Source organism: Gallinula chloropus (genome assembly GCF_964237585.1).
Source record: "Gallinula chloropus genome assembly, chromosome: 1".
Taxonomy (NCBI): Eukaryota; Metazoa; Chordata; class Aves; order Gruiformes; family Rallidae; genus Gallinula; species Gallinula chloropus.
In genome coordinates this window covers 85,171,431-85,194,338 of record NC_140085.1, presented here as the reverse complement: position 1 = coordinate 85,194,338, position 22,908 = coordinate 85,171,431, and the positions used below count along the sequence as shown (strand labels likewise).

At 48.8% G+C, this 22,908-nt stretch overlaps 1 protein-coding gene across 1 annotated transcript; it reads left to right on the top strand.

Moving 5' to 3' along the window:
• Positions 1-16,899: 16,899 nt before the first annotated feature.
• LAG3 (lymphocyte activating 3) lies at positions 16,900-22,222 on the top strand (the record flags this gene model as incomplete). The annotated part of the gene is made up of 8 exons (XM_084273215.1): positions 16,900-16,954; positions 17,139-17,301; positions 17,486-17,712; positions 17,979-18,236; positions 18,427-18,720; positions 19,066-19,356; positions 19,612-19,727; positions 22,115-22,222. 8 exons carry the CDS (start codon positions 16,900-16,902, stop codon positions 22,220-22,222), a joined length of 1,512 nt encoding a protein of 503 aa, XP_084129341.1.
• Between the last annotated feature and the right edge of the window lie 686 nt (positions 22,223-22,908).

Here is a 22,908-nt window from a genome sequence, read left to right as displayed (position 1 = left end):
GTGAAGCTCCAGGGCTGTGGTGAAGCTCTTGAATTCAAACCACAATCTGCACTGGATGAGGCTCAGAAAGGGAACTCTGGTCACAGGTAAGTGCTGCCCTACCACCTCCCTGCCCTGGCTGGCTTCACTCAGTATCGGTAGCAGCAGCAGGAAAGCGTTTTAAGAGGCAAGTTCCTTGTCCTTCAGGCTGCCTGGGAGAGATCTGTCAAGCATTTGTCTTTAATCTTTTCAGACCTTTAAAGTCGCTGTTAGTGCCTCTTCCTCTTGAACTCATACTTTGGCAATCACACGATGAGCTCGTGAGCCCCACAGCTGTAAATAACACCAACTTTTCTCTGAGCACTAGTGGCTTTCTGCTTGTCCAACCGTAGCAACTGATCCAATACTGGAAGCGCAAACAGCTGCTTATCTCCAGAGGGGTCAAGCATTGACCCTCCTTTTCTCCAAACACCCATGTTTGGCTGCAGGACTGCTCCCAGGGCGCAGAGGGAAAGAAGCATGGTGGAAGCGGGACAGTTACTGCCGAGCCCCTTTTTGTCTGTGAACATCTCTGGGGCACGTGCCTGCCTTGTGGGCTCTCGCTGCACTGCAAGGTGTGGGTGCACCATTCCCTCAGCACCCACTTGCTGGTGGAGCCTCTGCTGGGTCTGGACCCTTCTCAGTCCAGGGGCCACCACATCCTGGTGCTCCTGACCCGGCCCCTTCCCTCCTTCCCAGCTTGGTGTCGGAGAGGGGATTTAGGCCCTTCTGCAGCAGGAATGGGCCTGGTTCAAGTAGGCCTCTCCGGTTCTCGGACATCCCCATCACCAGCTGGAGCTGTGTGCTGGGCTGTGCGTTCAGGGGCTGTTGCAGCACAGTTGTTGCAGCTGTGCCCTGTCTCTGCTGCCCTGGGTCAGCCTCCGCTGGATTGCAGCCCTCTTGGCTCTGCAGAGCTGCCTTGGCAGCTGGAGCCACATCCAGTCAGGGTGCATTTACCCGGTGAACAGCATCTCAAAAGCAAGTAGCTGCTGCCTCAGACTGACTTGTAGCACCCCTCACAGCTCCCCCCTGCACCTTGGGCACTGTGATCAATGTGCTGATTCAGCCTGCATGCATCTTGTAAACGTGCTTTTGCAGTTTCGTATTCCTACCATTACTCTATTTTTTTAAAAATAACAGATTCTAGTCTGTGTTCAAGATACCGAATATTGGAGTGAGTCCTCAAGACTCCCCCAGAATTTCTGCTGACCAGTCACCTTTTGCTGTTTGTTAATGAAGATAAATTATTAGTGGATGTTACAATCTCTGCAGAGGCTGATTACGATTTTTATGCTTCTTCCCCACCACTGCAGCAGTGCCTGCCTGTGATCAGTGAAGACTACTTGCCAATGAAAAGGTGTGGAGAGAGAACTCCGCCTCTGTTTTCTATGTGGATGCAACACCAGAACCCCTTGCTCTATCCATTTGGTCATCCAGAAGGAAGTGAGGCGGTGTCTGATTGTTAGGCCAGCAGTAGCAATGTAAGCAGCTGAAATGATGAAGGGCTGCCAGCCAGGTTCCCCACATTTCTATGGACCCCTTGACTCCACAGCTTCTACTAGTTCTTCCATCTTACTCAATTTTATTGAATGCCTTTGACACTGTCTACAGATAGTTAGAAGATACAGCTATAGTTACAGAAATATTTACAAGAATATCTGCTTTTTCATCTTGGTGACCCATAGTCATCGCTGACTGGAGGTGAGGGCTACAGACAACGTAATGGAATATTGCTGTTTCTTGCCTTTCCTTAGACCTTAGATCCATGCTGTATCTGGTGGTATTTTAGCTGACAGGACAGTCACGTGGAGAAGTTGCACAGATTTACAGAAAAAAATGATGATACAGGATCTTTCAGCGCACCTAATCTCAAGCCTGCTAGTGTGCTTGACTTGCATTTAAACTTGAAGGTTTATTTTTTCAGTCTAACAGTGAGATCAATGGTGTTATGCTGGTGCCATCAAGGTAAGAACAAAGCCCATCTTTATTGTTGATTCCTCAGAAGTAATGATACCATTCAGGGGCTTCATTCACGTTTCTGGGTTCTGTGCAAGTTCTCCACTGATCCAATTTAATTCCTGTGACCCATCTCATCAGCTGGGAGCAGAACTTCCTCAATGCTATCAGTTTTGCCCAAAGTTACACTAGTGAATGCTGGGTTTAAACGCAAGCAACACAGAAATGTGTGCTGGCTAAACCTGTCTCTTGATCAGACCTAACCACTGGGCAAAAGGTGCTTGTAGGCCAGACCTTATTTTTCAATAAGCTTGCAAGAAAGTTCTCAGTGGTTTTACCTGAGAGAGGGTGCAATGTCAGGAGGCCTTTCCCAAGCAACTTGCTTGTTCCAGTGAGAGTATTGTTAGAGCTATCAAGGAGGTGTCTAGTGCTCGTGGTCCCTTCCTTGCTTCCAGTGGTGCTTGCTCCAAGCTGCTCGCAGCTCTGGTGCTGCCAACAGGAGATTTCTTTCTTTCTTGTCCTGCTTGCCTTGAGAGAGTTGAGGAGGTGGTGCAGTTGTGCTCTTGCAGGCTCTGCTAGACTCCCCTCTAAACTGATAATTTCAGCTTCCAACAGCCTTTTTGTGTGGTTTAGAAAAGCGAACACAGATGCTTGTGCAGAAAACGAGTAGAGACGCCTACCAGATTTTAGCTCATCCTACCTCAGATGAGCGAGTGACCCCTCGCTCCACAGCATCACCAGACAGCTGTGGCAGGGGGTGATGTGGATAGCTCTGGCAGGATGGGAGGTGCTCCATGCTGGGTGACCATGCAGGTGCGGCCTTCTGAAGAGGACAGCTCTGGCTGTGGTGGTGAGCAGTAGACAGCAAGCATGAGAGGAGGCAGCTGAACTCCATGTTGATTGAATTAAACCACTTCATGCTTCTGGTCAAGCAGAGCATCCTGACCTAGCTTTTGGAGTCAGCTCTGCTGCCACCAAGGGGGTTAGGCTGCAGATCTCCGGAGGTCCCTTCCCACCTACATCTTGCTGTGATATATAAGAAATAGAGGCCTGCCATGGAAAGTTTGATCTGAGTCTGAAGATATTTTGAAGTTCTGAGCCCAGAAACAAATGCTCTTTGCATCTTAAAGCCAACCTTCTTGTTTCCCACTTAGGCAAATGATCCCCTTCACCCAGCCTTTTTGGTCTTTTACATCAGTTTTAAGCCAACAAATGAAACAAGATCAGCGTAATCAAAACCATTGCATGGGCAGAATCATGAACCCTCCTTCAGACCTGGAAAAAGTGAGCCCTCCAGCCACCGCTGGTCTGGGAGGAAAACCCTTCTTGCTTCAGGAAAGTCCAAAATCGTTCTGTTGTACTAGGTTTAAAAAAAAAAAAAAGAAGAAAAAGATTAATTACTTCTCCACCCCTTCCTCTAGGATCAAGAGCTTCTTTAGGTCCTCTGGTTAGAAGACACATTGCTCAGCTGCTTCCCATACACCATATGGGAAACTGAAACAACTTGCCTTCCCAGATCCTTAAGAAGCCCATGTACTTTTCCCTCCCACTTCTCTCCCTTATTTCAAGAGTGGAGTCAAAGACAGACACACTCATGGCTGATCCAGTCTGTGTGTTTTCTCAGGGAAGAAGTCTGTGTTTACATGTGTGGGCTCAGGCTGGGGACATATTACAGATGGACAGGGCTGGAGTGCTGGTATTATCAGTGGATGAGTTTGGGATTAGTTTCCTGTTGAGCTCTTGTGGTTTTAGCAAAACATGGACAATCACAGAGGAGGGACCTAAGGTGTTAGTATTCAAAGCTTGGCCACACAAGCTGGCTTATGAATCAAGCCTGGTGCAGATACAGCTTCACTCCTGTGGGAGGCATTTTCTGTCAGACACAGAAGAGTATGTTTTCCTGTCTCAGACTGTTCAGGAAGCCTGAGTCTCAGCTGGAAGTATCTGTGTGCAACAGAAGTTCCTTAGCTGAGCCTTGGAAAACTGGGTTATCAGAGCAGACAAGCTTCACCTTGTCAGGCATATCTGTGCAGGCAGGCTATGGCAGATGACTAGGTGACCTGCTGCTAATCACCCATTAAAGAAGACAAAAGAGCTCATGACCCGTGTATATGCTGCAGGTGATATCTAGCTGATGCTACTTGTCATTGTGAGTCTTGTAGGAGCTGCAGATCTCCAGCACTTTTTATAATTACATATACTGTTCCCATTCTCTGCCACGTATCTTAAACACTTTGTCTCAAAAAGTCAAATTAAACATTTCCAATAACCTATCGGTGTTTAAGATGCTTTGTTTTCAATTTAGCTGCTTAGTCCATGAAGCAGTCTCATAATGGTATTTGGCCATATGCCCTGTAATGAAGAATCTTGTCCCTAAGTCTGAAATATTACTGGAGCTTCATGCATTCAAGGTGGAAGATGCTAAAACCCATAAAGACTGTAAGATGTAGAAAAACAGTCAGCTTCCAGAGCTCTGTGATTATGTATGCCTGCCAATATCAATTTGGCAACTCAGGTAGTGTCACATCTCCGACTTCCACGGGTCTTGAAGCAATTCGTCCATCATTTTAGGATGCATTCATTAGGCTGCATAATTTGTAATGAAAATTTTCAAAGCCTCTTACCCGAAGCATTCTTCAGCATCTTTTCTGTTGTTGCACATCCAAATGACTTCAGGGAAAGGTCTCTGCTGGACAGCACTCCACAGCATGAACTCCTGCAGCGCTCTGTTAGGCTCATCCACAAGCAGACCAGAAATCCCATCTGAAAACTTACAGCTTGTTGCTGTTTTCTTATGTGAAGGACAGTCTCTTAAATGGTATTGCTGGTTTTTTTCCTACGTCACATCCAGCCTTGAAAATAGCTTAAGCTGTTGGATATGACTTCAACAAACCTCTTGAGCTTCCAGGATAGCAGCATGGTAGATATCAACCTAGATTTAAGCTGGCAATTTGCTAGTTCTTCACAAGGTAAATTTACAGAGATGTTTGGGAAAGCCAACCTTGTATTCAAATGAGTCATTAGGTTTTGCTCACAACTGAAGAAAATACTGACTGCTTCAGGGTAGAAATAAGAATTACACAGCCCAAAAGGACTGTGGTGGTTTAGGCCTGGCTGGAGGCCAGATGCCCGCCAAAGTCGGTCTGTCACTCCTCTTTTTAGTTGGACAGGGGAGAAAATAGACCTTGAGAGGCTCAGGAGTCGAGATAAGGACAGGGAGAGATCATTCTGTAATCAGCGTCACAGGCAAAACAGACTTAACACAGAACAAAGGACAGAAAACTCTCTAATGTATTGCACTGCCCTGCACACCCAGTGAAACCAGAGTCGGGTAATGAGAAGTGTGACCAGATCCTAAAGCACCTTCCCCCCACCCCTCCCTTCTTAGCAGAGTTCCCTTTAGTCATGATTTTGCTCTCTTCTTCCCCCCGTTGTGGGACAGGGATGGGCAGGGAATAGGAAAATGGGGTTCTTGGTCAGTTCCTCACAAATTGGTTTCCTTCTTGGCCAGGGGGGCATTCAGTCCACTCACACACCCCCCCTCCGCTGCACCGTGGGGTCCCACCCATGGGAGACAGTCCTCCACGAACTTCTCCAAAATGAGTCCTTTCCCACAGGGCTTCAGCTCTTCACCAGCTGCCCCAGCGTGGGTCACTGCTAAGGTGGGAAGTGGTAAATCCCAGTCCTCCACGGGGTCACCAGCCTCTCCCCAGCAAACCTGTTGAGAAATGGCACTAATAGCGCGCCATGTTGACGGTAGAGTCTCAGTGGGAGAGGATCCTGTTCCACCTCAGCTTCTCCATGTGTTACAGGGTTTCCCACTTGTGGCAGGATTGCTGTAGGTGTTCACAGTATCCCCTGGTGCTGCTTTTGCTTTTACTTCCAAGGGTGAAACATCTACAGATAGATCCCAGACTGCAGACAAGAAAGACGACCGCTGCCATGGAACTGCGACACGGTGGTGGCACCTGCAGTGTCCCAGTTGCTATACAGCAGGGCACCTCAGCGTTGTGTATGTTCTCGTCGTTGAAGACTCCAAGGGAACCTCCAGCAGGGCCCAGTCCCTCTGCATAATTTAGGACCCAAATCTAAGCCCCAGTCTCTTCTTTCAGGACCTCTGCTTGTGCTGAAGAAGAGCACCACTCTGGGAGAACAGGCAGAATCACCAAATGCAGCTCTTTCAACGAGGTGGCTGCACTTTATGTTGCTTTTCTTGATCATCTCGGGCAAGGATATTCGTGAGAGAGGAACTGCTGGAGACCTTTAAGCGCAGGTCTGCAGCCTTCCTGCCCAAAGGGCCCCCTGGTGGCACCAAGCTTGGTATATCTGCAAATACTTGACCGAAACACTGTGAGCAGTCCTATCTGTCTATTCCCAAAATGCCTGGCATGGAGCATGCTGTGTGCAGACTCTTAGAGTGGAGGAACCGGGAGGGGCTCTGATCACACCACCGGTGTTACAAGAGCTCTAACTCAAACCTGGAGAAATGAGAAGCACCTGTGTGGTCAATCAGCATCAGATTTGTCTTAGCTGGGTGTCCACAGAGTGATTTGTCCACACACAGGTAGCTCTCTGGCTTCCAGAAGAAATGGTTCTTCGCCTCGAGAGTCCAAGGCAGGTCTCCCCCCTTGAATCCACTCCTATTGAATGGGACACACTATTGCTTTCTTAATATCTGCTCAAAAAATCTTCTCTCCTTGTCCAGTACAGCTGTTACTATGCTTTTTGTCTGAAACAAGAACAGTTCTGGGTCTGAAAAGGGATATTTCATCTGATGTGTCCTTTCTCAACAAACAACCTTCCTGGGGTTGTACCATACTAGCAGGTGTAACCATACCCTCCTCTCATCTGTTTTTTCTCATATGCTGCCAGAGGAAGGTTACCTGGAAGGTAAGGTTAAACTGAACAGCTCCTGTGAGCCTCTTGCACCACTTCAGGAGCCTTAAAGGACTTGTGGGAAAGCTCTAGTAATCCCAGGACTCATGGCTCTTCTCCTGTGGCTGGGGTTGGCTCCACCCATGCAGAACCCAAAGCATTCCCACTAGAAAGGTGGGTATGCATTCACACCATTTACCACTTTCTCAGTCAGCTACAGCTGATTTTGGTCCCTTTCCCCAGTAGCGTTCGCTCTCTTACTGGATCCCCTAGGTAGAGCCTTAGGGTTTGATTGCCCCCCCTTAGGAAGTTAGTGACCTGTTAATGTCTATAGCTCCAGTAGGTTATCAAGAACCTATATTGGATGCCCAACAGCAGAGCCAGTACCTGAAATTACTGCAGCTTTCTGGAGAACCTGTTTTAGGCTAGTCAGTTGAGGACTTTTCTTGGGGAAACAAACCTCTGGCACATTAGCTGTCCACAAGTCCCCAAGCAACGACAGCAACTGCCCCAAGTATCTTAAAATCTGTCAGTGTTGCACTGGTAGCTGGGTGTAGGACACTGCTTGGATAGTCCACTGCCCCCAGAGCCATTTACAGATATCAGCCAGCCGTTCAGAGTGTAATTCTATGTGACAGCAATGGCATTTTAAAAGTTCTACTTCCCACTCCTTAGCACAGTTTCTCATCTACTCAGTTGTGCTAGGGCTGTTGCCTGTAGGAACCTGCCATGGAAGTAATTTGAGTTATTCTCTGTTCTAATTATACGCTCATCGTTTCTTCTCATTCTCCTTCTAAACTTAATTGTTTACACTGGTCTGGCCTACGGTCCCATGAAGGGCCGTGTTATTACAAACTGTGCCTGTGGGAGGGTGTGTGTGACCATCTAGCCAGGGGCAGTCATTCCCAGTGGCAAACTTGGAAGAGTGTCTCTTGGATCGGTTCCCTCATGAGAGCAGCTGTAAGGTGGAAGGGTTGAGTTCCACCCTCAAGCACATGGGAAGGTCATCTTCTGACCCTTCACTTTGACGCGGTCTCTGATTTTTATACCCATCCTAAACATTCATTTTTCACAACCAGGGCAGGAAATGCTGTTAATTTGGTTTGAGTTTGGGGTTTTGTTTTGGTTTTTTTCTTGTGAATAATTACTTTTAAGCCAGTGTTTTGACTGTAGCCTCCTCTTCCATTGTTAAGACTTCTCAAATTGGCCTTGGATCAAGACTGGACCATTTTGTCCATATTTCCTCCTCTGCACAAACCGATCTGGGCTTACAGTTCAGACAGGGGGCACACAGAAGCCTTGAGGTTACAAGCCCTTCAGAGTGACTTTTATTTTGACTTAATAAGCAACACACAGAAGAAAATGATAGTAAGTAAAAAAAAAAAAAGAAAAAGAAAAAAAGAAACTTCTGTATCTCCTTCAGGTCTGGAACAAGTGAGGCCTCTGACCACCTGTGTGTAGCTGGGGAAAAAACAACAGGTCTCTGCTAAACTCAGGGGAAAGTCCCTACACCCACATGCCATCACCACCACATCAGTTTCTTTGAGTCCAGGAACTTTTTCCTTCCTTTTCCCTGTGGGTTATGTGTCCTCAGCTCATCAGTCGTGCTCCTCTGCTGTTTCCCAGCCCTGTGCTGGAATCTTCTTGCAGAGAAAGACCTGCAAGTAAGGCTGTTTTCCTGAATCTTAAAAAAGACTCACATGCCCCCTTAGAGCAGCCCTCCAGTCAGGGCTGTGAGTAAAGGAAAAGCCAGAGGAAATGTGAATAGATAGTGGTTTATTCTCATGATGGTGATCAGCTGGCTTGGCTTCCTCGTTCCTCTGAAGAGCCTAAGGCAGAGCAAGAGGATGCCATTGACCATTTTTCACGTCGACAGTCTGCAGATGGTGAAGAGTCCACCACAAGAGTTCTTCCCTTGTTGTAAAAAACATAGACCTCGTTTCCAGCCGGGTTTTGAGTTTCATTTTGACCCGCTGGTCATCCTTATGCTCCTCTACTGGAGTAGAGAACCTGTCTCTATTTCACTTCTCCTCATGGGGAGAAATGATCAAAGGTGGATTGTGAATGTAGGAGCATAAAAATGGTTGTATCAGTGGTCTCTCTAGTCTAGTGCTCTGCTATGGCTGAGGAAAGGCACTGAGAGTCTGGGCATCATATAGGAGCTACCTGTAAACAATGTAAGGACATTCCGAGCTGGCAGGCCTGCCCAGACCATCCTGTAAAAAAGCCAGTCAGGAACTGATCCTCCACAAATTATCTAATTTATACTCCTAGTCTCCACAACATCCTCTAACAATAATTCTGCTGTCCATGTGACACATAAAATTAATTTCCTTTTGTTTGCAGTAAAATTGCTGCCTGAGCTCACCCTTGTTTCTTTCAGATTAAGTAAAACAGATCAAACACCTCAATTTCTGTATATTGGGAAGCAAGATCTCCAGGCCCCAGGTCAGTTTGTTTTGTACCACTCTTCTAAATCCTTTTCCATTTTTCCACATCCTTTTTTGAGTCATGGACTCATTCCAGTAACTCGTGCTGCAAACAGAGGTAACACAATCTGTTCACTCCTTGAGATCCCGTTTTATACAGCATGCTATCATGTCTCTCCCTCCCTGGAGCCTTTTCTTCCCAGGATACTGTATTATGTTCTGAAAGTGTGATCCACATACTTTGTTTCTCAACATATAACCTTATGTTTTAATTCTAGAGTGTGATTTTACCAAGGGTCTTAGGAGGCTGTTGCTTCCCATAAGCCTTGCCAAATGCAAAATGTGCACCATGCCAGGAGACACAGTCCCACCTGCAGAGCTGTGAAGTCCTCCTAACCACATTCTGGCAGAGTAAGCCAGCCATGGGCATCAGAAAGCAGTTGGATATTAAAAAAATAATGTGGTGGCCCAGCACTGCAAGCTCATGGAGTCTGAATTTCTAGGAGACTTTCATCTCATCAGCAAAGGATCTGAGGTATTTTCACAGCACACAAAAGCACTAGCTGATTTATCTTCTACTCTCACACACACTGTACAGCTACAGAGGGTCCTTTGGTCTTTTGTGGCTTCCTGAGAAAAAACTGTCAGAGAAGCCTTGCACCGTGGAGAGCATGCTGCTCCCTGTGGGCCTGGAAAGCAGGGCCTGACAAATGCAAACACATTTCTTACCAGCAGGGAAAATCCCGGCTTTCATGGATTTCAGCTGGGATGGAGTTTATTTTCACAAGAGGCTGGGAGGGGACACTAGCCAAAGAGGTATTCCATACCATGCTCAGTATATTAGGGGGAGCTGGCTGGAGAGGAGGAGTCTCTCCTTGGGGATGAGCTGGGCATCCAGTTCTGGGCCGTGAGTAAATTGCATTGCATGTCACCTACTTTGTATATTCCTTTTTTAAGTATTGTTGTTATTTCCCTCTCCCTTTGCTCTCCCATCAAACTGTTCTTCTCCTAACCCAAAAGGTTTACCTTTTTCTTCCCATTCTCCTCTCCATCCCACTGTGGGTGAGGAGGGGCAGGCAAGCAGCTGCGTGGTGCTCAGCTGCTGGCTGGGGCTGAACCACACAAATGGTGCCAAACCAAAAAAGAAATATCGAGCTTAAACCCATATTTTCCCTGTGTGGCCTTAACTGCACCCCGGTCACCGATTTCTGACAGAACTTCCTACTATTTAGTTTGTTGGATGTCCATTTTGAGAATCCAGATCTCCCCCACACTTTCTTGGGAATTTTTAAGCCCTTTTACACAGAAGTGCTGTTCCATCTCTTTGGAGCCAGCCTCCTTCGAGGGTAAATAATAGTCAACCCTTACACTAACAAAACATGCCCAGCATGGTGAGGATGAGGGTGCTTCCAGGGTCTCTTTGCAGTGCTAACCAAGCGCTGGACTTCATTAGCAAGAACGTAGCAAGCTGTTATTAATCCTGTCTTCATGGCACATGAAAAGCTGCATCTCCAACATCCCAGGATGTTGATACACTGGAACAAGTCCAGTAAAGGGCCCTAAGATGGCTGTGGCAAGGAGGACATGAGGTGTGGCAAGGAGGACATGAGGTATGACAAGGGGCATTTTTTCAGCCTGAAGAAGAGGGAGGAGATAACTGGTGCATGCTGTGCCTGAAGTGGGTTAGAGAGAAGATACAGCCAGATTCTCCTCACAGGAGCACAGAGAAGGCCATGAGACGAGGAGCACAGGCTGTAAGAAATTAACTTCCTATGAGACACAAGGAAAATGTTCTCCTATGAGGGGTTTTGGCAGTGGAACAGGCTTTCAAAGAGACTGGAGAACCTCCGATTGGAGGTGTTCAGGATTTGCCTGGGCCAGACCCAAGCAGCCCAGTCTAGATTGAGAGTCACCCTGCTGACAGCGGAGGGATGGAGCAGAGACCCCAGAGATCCCTTCCCACATGAATCTTCCTGTGATGCTGTGACTAACAAGAGGGTTTATTTGATTTTGCATTTTTTCTTAGTGGAGCAGTAGAAGCTGTCTTACAAGACGATACAGGCTGCTACCTGCCATGAGGTACTGAATGGAGAAGAAATTGAAAAAAATTGGCTCAGCTTCCACCACACTCTGAATTTCTGTCTGTCACACAATCATGTTAATCCAGCATAAATCTGTAGTGTTGCAGAAAGGGGCAATCCCATCTTCCCTTTCATCTCTCCTGCTGTCTCTCTTTTGTCACACTGATGAGCTCAGAGAACTGATCCAGCTGAAAACTAAACTATACAGAAATAAATCCCTTTTGATTTGCAATGAGCCGTTTCAGTTTTAAAAACACATCATCTCCCTCCCTAGCAATATTTGTTCAAAGCAAAATGGTTGGGGATCACCAAATCAGAGACTGTATTCTCTTCAGAAGATTTCTGGAGCACTGCTATCCCTTTCCTTGTTGTGCTATCATCCACACGAACCTTCCCAGGGATTGTATTCTTCTGCAGATGATTTCTCGTAGCATCACATCCTCCTTTAGTTACACTCAACTTTTCTAAATCTGACTTTCCCACTAACAAGGAAATAACATGTTCTCTATTAATAAGTATTTGCCTTTAGCCTCCAGAGCTCATGTGTTCTCCTGCCATGACACACCGTGAAAACACAAGCTCATGGACCAGATCTATTCTTTCACAGTTCCTCAGGACACATGCGACTAAGCCTAGAGCCAGAACCCTCTGTGCCTTGTTCAATGCTCGTCCCCCAGCATCTGAAACACATCCAAGGTGCTGCTTCTGTGTCAGCAAGATCCATGCTGCTCCCAAGAGTAAGACATAGAGATGAACAGAAATCACGTGCTTCTGTGGCAGTTTTTCTTTGAGGGGATACTTGCTGTGTTGTTAGTTGAGATCCAGCAATGGGGATCTGAGCCTGGCCTATCTGGATGACCCTCTCTCTTGGGTACCCAGGAGACCACCAGTTTTCCTCCAGGTCAGCTGCTGGAAGGTCACACGCCTTGTTATGGCTTAACTCAGCAAGTAGATCAACACCACAGAGCTGTTTGTTTAGTCCCCCCCTTGATGGGGAGGAGAATTGCATGCATTGGCCTCCTGCGTACCTCGCTGCTCTTGAGGAAATTCACTGTAGCCCTGGGATGTTTGGGAGACTATCACATATTTTTATGTTGAATTAAATGCATGGCACGGATGCTGGAATTAGAAATGAGTCAATATGTAACCTAGCGTGCTGCATGGAATTTTGTAGCTGATCCATCTCACCCTCTCTGTGGCAAAACACTGAGGCTGTGGCATGAAACGCAGGATCACAGCAATCGCTTAACTAGATATTGGCCAAGGTGCTGATACCCATTACCAATCTCCACAGGTAGTTGTGGATGTCCAAAAAGGATCCTGCAGCATCCCATCTCTTCCCCAGGAAAGATCTGGAGGCCTTTGTGAATGAGAATGGTTACACACTTCTCTGCAGCTGATGCCAGATACAAAATGCTAGGTGCCAAATATGCCCATGAATGCTGCAGATTCTCTTCAGTGGTTAAATCACTGTGGGTTTTTTTAGCAGAAATACAGCCCACAGATTCAGTCAGCAACCCTCTGTGTTGTTCCTGACTTCCTAATTCAGGTTTCTCTGGGATATTCAGCTATGTGCCGAGGATAGTCATACAAAGGTCACCCGCCTTTTAGCACTGTCAGGAAAGAGGCTGCATGTTTGTTTATGTTGACTCCATAAAGCCATGCTTTCCTAAAGGTGTTCCGGTGGGATTCTGGGAAGCAGGCCACCACTAGACTCTCCTCAGCACCACATCAGGTGACCTGTGGTGACCCAGGCACTGCCCATTCACAAAATCCTCTAAAAAGGACCTTTTCAAAAGTAAAGAGCCTCCCAATGAATGTCAGGCAGCCAGATGCTTTTCCTCCTCCTAGCACTTCTGCAGAGGCACATTTTGTTTTGCCCAGAACTACTGGGAGATGCAAACTTCTTTTTTCTAACTCCCTCCTTCTCAGGCATGTCACCTCAGATTAATGGGTCCCTCCTCCAAGACCATCTCTGATGTGTGGGGTACACAGGCCCAGGGAAGGTAACATGCTGCTTCCAGGCATCAGGGAGGGACACAGGTCTCGAGCAACCACTGGCTTCCACAAGAGAGGAAGGACATTTAGTGCCCACTCTAGACTTAGAGAAGCCGAGCACATTCATATGGATCTCAGGCATGGTGCCTTCATAGAAATCATCATGACCCTTTGTGGGGGAAGACTGGTTGGCATCCCTCTACCTCAGGGGTGCCTATTTTAATGCATCTTCACATTGTGAATCTCACACAAAGCTTGCTAAATCATGGGCACTGGCTCTTTCAGTTCAAGGTTCTGCTGCTTGGCCCCCTTCCACAGGCACAAGGTGTTGACCTGGGAACCACTGGATCTGTCCTGAGCACTCAGAGAAGCACAGCTCCATTGCTGCCCCTCTGGAGGTGAGCTTAGATCTCTTTTGGCTCCCTGACCTTCCCTGTCAGTTCCAGAAGTCTCACAGGGAATTCCAGCCTGACCCCTGGACGCTCCATTGCCTGTCCAGGTACCCACTGAGTACCAATCTGCCCTGCAGCCTTTGCTCACACTACATCCCCTGCCAGACCTTCCCTTCTGTCTCCCCAGGCATGGTTGTTTACAGTCCCTCACCACAAAGTTATTAGCTATTAGCAAGTAACTTTTTTTCCCCTTGTTCTGTTTACCTTAGCTCTGGGCAAACAGCAATCAGGACTTTTTACATGAGGTCCTTTTGGTGAGCGCTCTATCTCAGGAACACCCGGACCAGCAGATCATGGGTTGCACAGATGAGAACCCAGTCCTCAAGTCACAGAGAGATTTCTTTGCAAGGTCAGTTCAAGTCTGCAAATAAATTATAGAGCGCCTCAGAAAGTCAGCATGCAGCAGAAGGTTATGACTAGCTTCAGACTTGATGCTGCAAGGACCAAAACTTAAGAGCGGCATCAGAGACAAACATGGTATCACAGAAATCTGGAAACGCAACGGAAAATTCCTTCAGCAAGACGAGCTCATTGATACTACAAGAATAGCGTTTTCTATTCCTATTTTTCTTGGTAAGTGCAGTTTGCACCCGTCAGACACGCCGAAAGAGACAGAGAAAAGCAATGTGTTAGGGCTGCGGGCAAGGCGACTGCTGTGGGTAAGCCTGGAGCCTGGCTGGAGCCAGCTCAACGCCTGCCATGGACAGAGGGGTATTGAGTGAGCCGGGCTTCTGTAGCCCCCGTCCCGGGCTACTCCCACCGTTCCCTGTGGCTCTGCCCAAGTCCCACACCTCCCTGTCAGCTCCCCCCCTGCGCAGGGGACCCGCGCAAGCGGTTCTGAGAAGATGCCCCCGTGCTGACGTTGGGACGGCCACTGTTATTTCTGCGGCGGGGTCCTGTTCTGGGAGATGACGAAAATGCCATTCAGGGGAGTCAGCAGATAAAATGGGTCGTTAGAGAGAAACGTCACAGGTGTCTCTGCTAAAGATAGCCTGGTGCTGAGTAAAACAGTGCCTCCAAAACCTTCATTTCACAACATACTCACTCAGCATAATAACTCGGGCCCCAAACACACCCCCCCCCCCCCCCCCCCAAAGTGCCAGGCGGCTCCTGTCATTTTCCTGGGCTCTCCATTGTTCCCTGGTGACTGTCCCTGGGGAGTGGCAGCGGGAGGGGAACACCTCTCTCACCTTTGCCAGTTCGTACTGGTACTGGTCCCAAGCATTGTCTAGGGCGTGGGCTCAGTTGAGGGTGGTTTTTGGGGACTAGATGGGAGCAGTGCCAGGGCATTGAGACTAAGAGTGCGGAGTGGGCCGGGCTGGAGGGGCTAAGCAGCGTGCTCGCTGTCCTCCGGGCGAAGTCAGGGTGGGGTGAGCTGACGGCGCTGGGCTGTGGAGCCGTGCATGTCTCCCCACCACAGTTCCATCTCCCTGCTCTCTCTCTCGTCATCACCCACACACTCACACCATTCTCACACTGCTGATTCAAGGGAAAGAGAGGTTGATGCTTTCTGCTTGGACTGGGCACCACAAACTGTTTTTCTTCAGCAGGAGGAAAAAACACCTCCTGCCAACCGTCACAAGTTCTCCCCCATCTTTTCTACTGTATTCCTCTCTCGTGTGATCCCATGGGCTGTGTAACACAGAGGGCATGAAGGACCACTACAAAGCAGTCCCCCGGGGACATCGAGGTGCGCAAGGTTGCACCAGGTTCCCCTACACTTGATCCCACTGCTCAGGAGACTGAGCGCTGTGTGTTGATGAAAGGGACAAGAGGCATCACCACAACAGGGAGCTGCTCTGGTGAGGCACACCACTTGCTCTCTTTTATCCTCCACCTTCACCACCCATCTGAGGAAGATGAGAGAGCAAGCAAGGATCTTTCCACAGCAAAGAAGCAGCCACTCTGAGTCATGTCCTTCCCTCACCCCCAGGAAAAGCCCCAGCCCAGCACTCGGGGGATGAGCAGTTGAGGGATTCCAATGTCTAACACCTGTCATGAAGGGCTGATTAACTCCAAAAGAGTCAGAGACAGTGGGTTGCTGGAAAGTGTGAGCCACAACAATGGGGGTTCTCTGAGACAAAAGGGGCTCCAGGATGAGGCATACGGGTGGAAACGTATTACTCTATGCAAAGCTCAACAGTTACACCGGAGGTAGGACAAGCCCCCTCAGCACCCAAGCTCAGGTGGGTTTTCCCTAGCACTGTTGGAGGAGGAGGGTCCCTTCCTCACGTCCCTCACAGTGCCACAGCATGCAGCCCTTCCTAGTGCTGGTTCCTTCTCCCAGATGCTACTTTCTGCCTCCTCAGACCACCTCAGCCTTGTCCCATATTGCCCCTAGGCTCTGGCTTGACAGAGTTGCATGTGCCCTGGTTGCTGCTCACCATACACTTTCCTCGTGCTGCCTGTGGATTGGCCAATGAGAAAAAGCAAAATAAAAAATCAGCACATTTGAAGGATTAAAGAAGGGGGGGAAAAAACCCACCAAAAACCCGACAACAACAACAGAAGAATGTCAGAAAAAAGACCAACATGTTCTCAAAAGCCCTGAAACAATTAAAGAGAAGCTGTAAGAGGCGGAAAGATCAAACCATAAAAGGTAAGAGATGAAAGAAAAACATGAAGGGCACTTGCTGGGAAGTGTCTTCTACACTTTTTCCACCCTCTATGTAGAAGCGAAACTTGTAAGAAAAACAACAGCGACCCAAAGACTTTCCACTAAAAGATGCTTAGAGTAGTGTCTCTGGTCCCTCCCTTTCTCACCAGCTTCAGCCCTGCCTTCACGTGCCTCAAACTTATACTGGTTTCTTGGTCGTGACGCATATTCTTAGTGATACGAGGAAATTAGCTGCCCACCTGCGATATAAGGGCATCTAGGGAAATACTTTGATCAGAGAGAGAAAGAAAGCACAAGAGGAAGCACTTCCAGCTGACAATCCCCCCCCACACTCCCCCAGCCTCGGTTCATCTACTTACCCTAACATCTTCTTTGCCCATAATTCATTTTTGCTTAATCTCTTAAAGCTTCTGACTGATCAAGCACGGACCCAAGCTGGAATACGCAGCCTCTTGCCACTCCTGGATACCACCATGCAGCCAGTGTCCTTGGTGCTGTTCCTCACCTTCAGTCTGCTGGCGTTCAATGGTAAGTGGGGCTGAATATAATCAGGGAGGGCAGAGTAGCTCAGTAAGTTGAGTCCAGTTGTTATGTAGTCCCTGAGAGGTCTGGAAGGGAGAATCTGTGCCCTTCTAACCCCACCAAAGATGGCCAGATATTGCCCTCTGCTTCATGAGTCCCACCCTTTGCTCAACTGTCCATCTCATCACAGCTGGCTACATCCTACCAGGAGCAATGGAGAGGAAAAGCAGGGAGAAGAAAGTGTGGGCTAGAGTGGGGAGTTCAGCAGTGCTGCCTTGCCACCTGAGCACCAGAAGGATGCTGAAGAACCTGCCTGACAAGACATCTGTGCTGTGGAAGCGGTATAGGGCAAGGTACATCAGGGCCAAGGCAGATCTGTGTCTTTGTGGGACTGGGGAGGGTGGGAGACACTTTGAACCCCCTTCCTGCTTCCCCACATTCCCTCTTCCCTTCCTCCCCATCCCCCCCCCCCCCCCCCCCAGTCTTGCCTTTTCCTCCAGTCCAAGTCACTCAGTCACTCACTTCTCCTGCTCCCAGCACCTACCAGGAGCCACACATCGTGCTGGAGGTGGGGTACTCGGGTCTCCGGAAGACTGCACTGCCCATGAGGCCCCGGGTGTCAGTCCAGGACTCTGCCTTACGCAACGGCGACTTCTCCCTGCGAATCGACCCGGTGCGGAGCGAGGATGCCGGGCTGTATGAGGCACGAGTGCCGTACAACGCAGAGGTCCGCAGCTGCCAGGTGGAGCTGGGGATAATTACAGGTAGGAGAGGATGGAAACGCTGGATAGTGTTAATTTTTAGGACCAGGGAGGTTGTAAGGATGGGATGGGGATGCTGTGTTTGCCGGGGCAGGTTAGAATACCAGCAGCAGCCACCCAAAAGCACAGAGCTTCCTGCTGTTTGCTCTGATCTTTGGAGAGAGGACTGCCCAAGGGGCAAAGATAGGACAAGAGAGGCACAAAGGGATGGCTTGGTAGCCCCCCATGATCTTAACTTCCCTTGCCTACCCCAGTTCTTTTTCTTGCAGTAACCGTCAGTCCACCCAGCCCCGTGGTAGAAAACGAGCCACTCATGTTGAGCTGCAACTCTAGCCACCAGGCTACCCTCCTGGAGACATGCTGGTTCCATAAGAGGTACCAGGTTCCCACCTCCAGGACCTTCTGCTCCTTGCATGGGGCTCTCTCCATCTTCCGGCCAACCGTGAGTGACTCAGGCTCCTGGTCTTGCCAGCTCAGATACTCCGATAATGAGATAATTTCTGCCACATACGACCTGCAAATTCTAGGTGAGCTCAGCCTCTGTGTCGCTACCCCAGCACCCCCAAGTAGCTCCCTGTGATGTGACTGACAAACCCAGTGACTCCAGCTTCCCAGCTCCCACCCTGTTCCTCACTTCCTAGGCCAATTACCTCCCTGCAGAACTCTGTCCAGCTACCACCCCACATTGTGTATCCTCTCTCTCTCTCTCTGCCTCAGGTTTTGATGGCCCTACGAACCCTGTGGTCTATGCTGCAGCTGGCTCTGCAGCTGATCTACCGTGCACCTTGAGCTACCTTCCCAGTGCTTTTGGGATCAACATGGTGACAGCCCACTGGAGCCACCTCACAGGAGGACACTTGCAAGACTGGGGCATCTCCAAAAATTTGAGCAGCAGAAGCTTCCCACTTCATCTCCCTGTGGTGGGGCCAGGCGATGCAGGGCAGTACCGCTGTGCTGTCTCTGTTGGCAGCAAGACAATCAGCAGGGATGTGACCTTGACAGTGGTTACAGGTGAGAGGAGGAGCAGGGACATGCATTATCTCTCTGGGATTCCCTACTCCTGGCAGATAAACCTCCTGCATGTCAGTGCAATGAGTGCAGGTTGCTCCTGCTCATAGGTTCCCATACCAGGATGGGACACAAGGTCTTTGTTCAGGGCGTTGCACTGCACTGGACTTTGCTGAGAGCAGGGGTTTTCCTGGGTAACTTGACTATTCTTCCTGAAGCCTCAGGAAGACAAAGAAAATAAATTAGAGAAGGTAATGAAGGAGGGGTATATTAGAAGATGGAGGGATGGGGAAGAGATGTGGACTTGCCTGTATTCTTCCTTGAGGATTTTTTTTTCCTTTACTGTAGTCACCCCGAGCATTCAGGGACCAGTTTCTGAGGGGTCCCACCTGCTCCTCATCTGCAGCCTCACTCATCCCAGGGGACATGAACATTTCCAGTGGAAGCACCTCAACTCAGCGCCCTCTGAGAGAAAGCTGCCTGTGGCCACGTCCCGTAACCAGGAGGGCCACAGGTCCCTGGTGGGCCCTACCTTGGAAATAACCCACGTGTCACAGAAGGATATGGGCACATGGGAATGCAGTGTCTATGGCCCGGAGGGGAGACTGGGAGCAGTGGAGTACGGGTTGCAGATCACAGGTACTGTCCCCCATGGATCTGTAACCGATCCCTTCTTCTCACCCAGGTCAATTCCCTGGTGCCCTTTCCCTTCTCACAGCTTCACCCCTTCCTTCTCCCCTTTGACCACTTGGATCCCATCTTGTCATCCTGTCTTAGCTCTCACCAGTTCTTCCTGTTTCTTTCTTCCAGTTTGCCTCTTTCTGCGCAGTCCCAGCCTTGCCCCGATGCAAAATCCACCGTCCCCTCATTCCAAACTGCATTTCTTCCTCATAGGTGCCCAGGTCTCCAGTCTTCCCACCATCTTCAGTGGGCAGGTTACTTTTGGGGTCACACTCACCTTCTTGTTCCTGCTTTTGGTCGGTGTTCTGATTCTGGCCCTACAAAAAAGGGTAAGTGTCTACGACCCTGTTTCTGTTAGTTTTGCTGTACATCAATCCCTTATTTGAGCTATCCCTGGGAATGCTAGAGACAGCAGTGAAATGTCTCAAGGACAAAGCAGCCACAGGGCTTGGGCATGTCATGCCCTATGTATTGTGGGCACCTAGTAAAAGCTGTATCCTGAGTATTGTCATACCTGGCTAAACATGGCATTCGTCTGCGGGCAGGTCAGGCACTTCAGAGAAGGGGTAAAACCTCCTGGGAGACAATCACAGCCCAGCCTTGGAAAGCTTCTTGTTTACTCTTGTAGAGATCAAGCCACACTGTAATAGAGGAGGGTTAATTTCCAGACTTTTGTAGGTGTCTCTTAGTCCTTACCTGGATGCTTTGACGTAACAGTGTCTCCAGTTCTATTTAAAAGCCTTGCTGGTCCCCAGATGCCAATCTCAGTGCAGGTCTGTTGTTGCCGGCTCAGCCCTCACGCCTCGGCTGTCTGCTGCTGCCAACTTTCTGCCCTTCGTTTGTTTGGCTTGCTCCAGTACCTCATCTTCTGAAAACTCTGCCTCACTTTTGTCATCCCAAAGACCAGGCCAGCACTGGTCCCTCCCCAGTATGCCACTGGAAAAAAAAACAAAACTGTGCAAACAAGTTAGACGGTTTCTCTGCAGTTTTCATACTGTTTCTCTGCAAATTAATTACATGGCAAATTCTTCCTTCAGGGTTTCTCTTTGCTGACAAGAGCTGTGAAGTAGCTGTGAAGCAGCTACCTTCCACTCAGCTTCTTGGAAAGGGCCCACAGTGAAAATCCCCTTCTAGTGCAGAAAGGGGCCAGGAGAACAGAGCAATTTCAGGTTGGGAGAACTTGCCCTTGCAAAAGAGCTGGGTACCCTGAACCTGCCTTGAGCTGTAGGTGTGGGACGTGACAGCATTGATGTAAATTCTTGGTAAACTCTGGCAGCTAGAGGCTGAAGACAGGCAAGATCAGAACTGAAGCAAGATGGGCATTCAAATAAAAAACCGCTGTGGGCAGCACTAGAGAGACTCGTGACCGGTTCTTCGTCATTGGTCCTTAATCAGCACTGATGGTAAATGATAGTCTAAAGTGGAGATCTACAGTTTCTGGATGACTCTCTAGGCTACACAGGTCCAGGAGAGGATGATCAGAACCACCCTTTCTGGCCTAAAAACTTGGACATAATACCCATTACAGTGTAACAGTAAACCATCGGCCAGGAGGGGCTTAGACATCTCTAATCCAGCCAGTGTACTTACCATCTCAAAGCATTTGTGTGCACCCTCACAGCCTTGCTTTGGTTTGCCAAGTAAGCAAAGCTCCTCTGTTGGAGCACAGGCTGGTGGTCCTCCTGCCCTTCTCTGCAGCCTCCACATTGGACTCATCCTTTGTGAGGGTGCAGACGAGGTGCCTTGAGCAATGATAGTTGCTTTTCTCTTGTTCTCCCCTTCTCTCTGCTGGCATTCTCTAAGGTTGTGTTTGCTCTTCTTGCATTAATTGAACTCTGGCTGCTCATCAGTATCCCTTGATGGGCTATTGCCCACACATCAGGAATTCCTGCTATGATCTCCTGAGCCTATCAATGTGAAGTTGGTACTCTTGCATTCCATTCACCCTGTCATTCAGTTTACTGTTCCAGCCTCCTACAGTATGTGTCTCGGGTGACATTTTCATCCTCTTTCTTCCATGTGAGGCTCCTCAACTTTATCAGCTACGTAGCTCATTAGTACTTTCACGCTCTCTATGCCATTAATGACTGGTCCCACAACTGACCTTTGTGCTTATAATTTGTGCTTATCATTTCTCTACAGCCTGGCAGAAACCTGCCAGCAAAACTTCCTTTTAGCTGAGATCACACCTAGCATGCCATTCTTTTTACTAATCTCATCTTTCCAGTTGTATTGATTGCCTCTGTGTGACCATATACTTTACAGTTATCAGGAGCCCTGAGATCTACCTCTTTGCCTTTCTCTACAAAGTAATTTGTTAAAGCAAAGTATGAAAATGGTTCTGTCTTTAATTTGTTCTTATCTCATTTCACACCTTTAATTATTCTCTCTGAAAAGGTGCTGTAAAATCTGGCATACCACTGAACCTGACAACAGCCTGACCGTTGCCCAGATCATTCTTTGCTGGCTCTTAAGCCTGTCCTGTCTTTGTTATGTCTTACTCCCATGACACTGCAGAGGATAGTGTTGAGCCAACCTTCACAAGAAGCTACATGGCTCAGAGGGTGGGACTGGAGTTCTTCCCTGGCTTTAGGAGGGAATGGGAGCCTGGTGGTTGCAAACAGTAGAACCATGTCTTTGATGGCAGGGAAATCCCCAGTATTGAACCATTCAGTCTCTCTCTCATACATGGTATTCCCCCTTTCTTCCCTTTCAGGCACGGTCTCCTGCCTTCCCAGCGCTGGAAGGGATGATTGCAGTCACTGTGCCAAGTAAAGAGACGGAGGAGAACAAGGAAGAGAAGTTACATCAAACTGAGTTCTGATGGGAGCAGGGACACTGGGCCTAGTCTGTGTGGGAGGATGAAACTCTGTGCCATGCTGCAGAGAGATGGGCACCATGCAGACCTCTCAGGAAGGTCTAGGGATGCCATGAACACAGCAGGAGGCCATAGGAGCTCTGTACCTGCAGAGGGGCTGGAAGCTGCATAGCAGGGCAAGACAAGACGTACTGCTGCCGTGAGGTGGCAGGCAGCACAGTCGCTTTGGAGCTATTGGGAGTATTTCAGCCAGTAGCTATTGCCTGCTTCAGTGCCACTTCTCCCTCCCACCCTTTGCCCCTCCTTCACAGTTCACTGGCGGGACATTCAGATGCAGGCGACGGCTGGAATCCATCTCCCCTACAGCCTCACAGTGTGTTCTCCCCTTGCCCACTTTCTTCTCCCTCTCCCTCTCTGCCCTGCTCTTGCGCTCATCCAGTGGCAGAGGGGACCCTGCAGAGGACTGAACATATTGCACATTTTGAGCGTTCTATTTTATTGGAAACTCATTTTAGAACCTAAAATAAACCTGTCTGACAAAAACCCCGCTGGCCCCTGCGTGTGCTTGTGGAGGACTGCTGGTGGTACCTCTCTGTGTGAAGCAGCTTCTAAGTACTTCGGTGCCTTCTCTTTCTCTTTCAGTTCTGTTTTACTGAAGTTTCCTGTTCATTTCTGACATTTGGACAATGGGG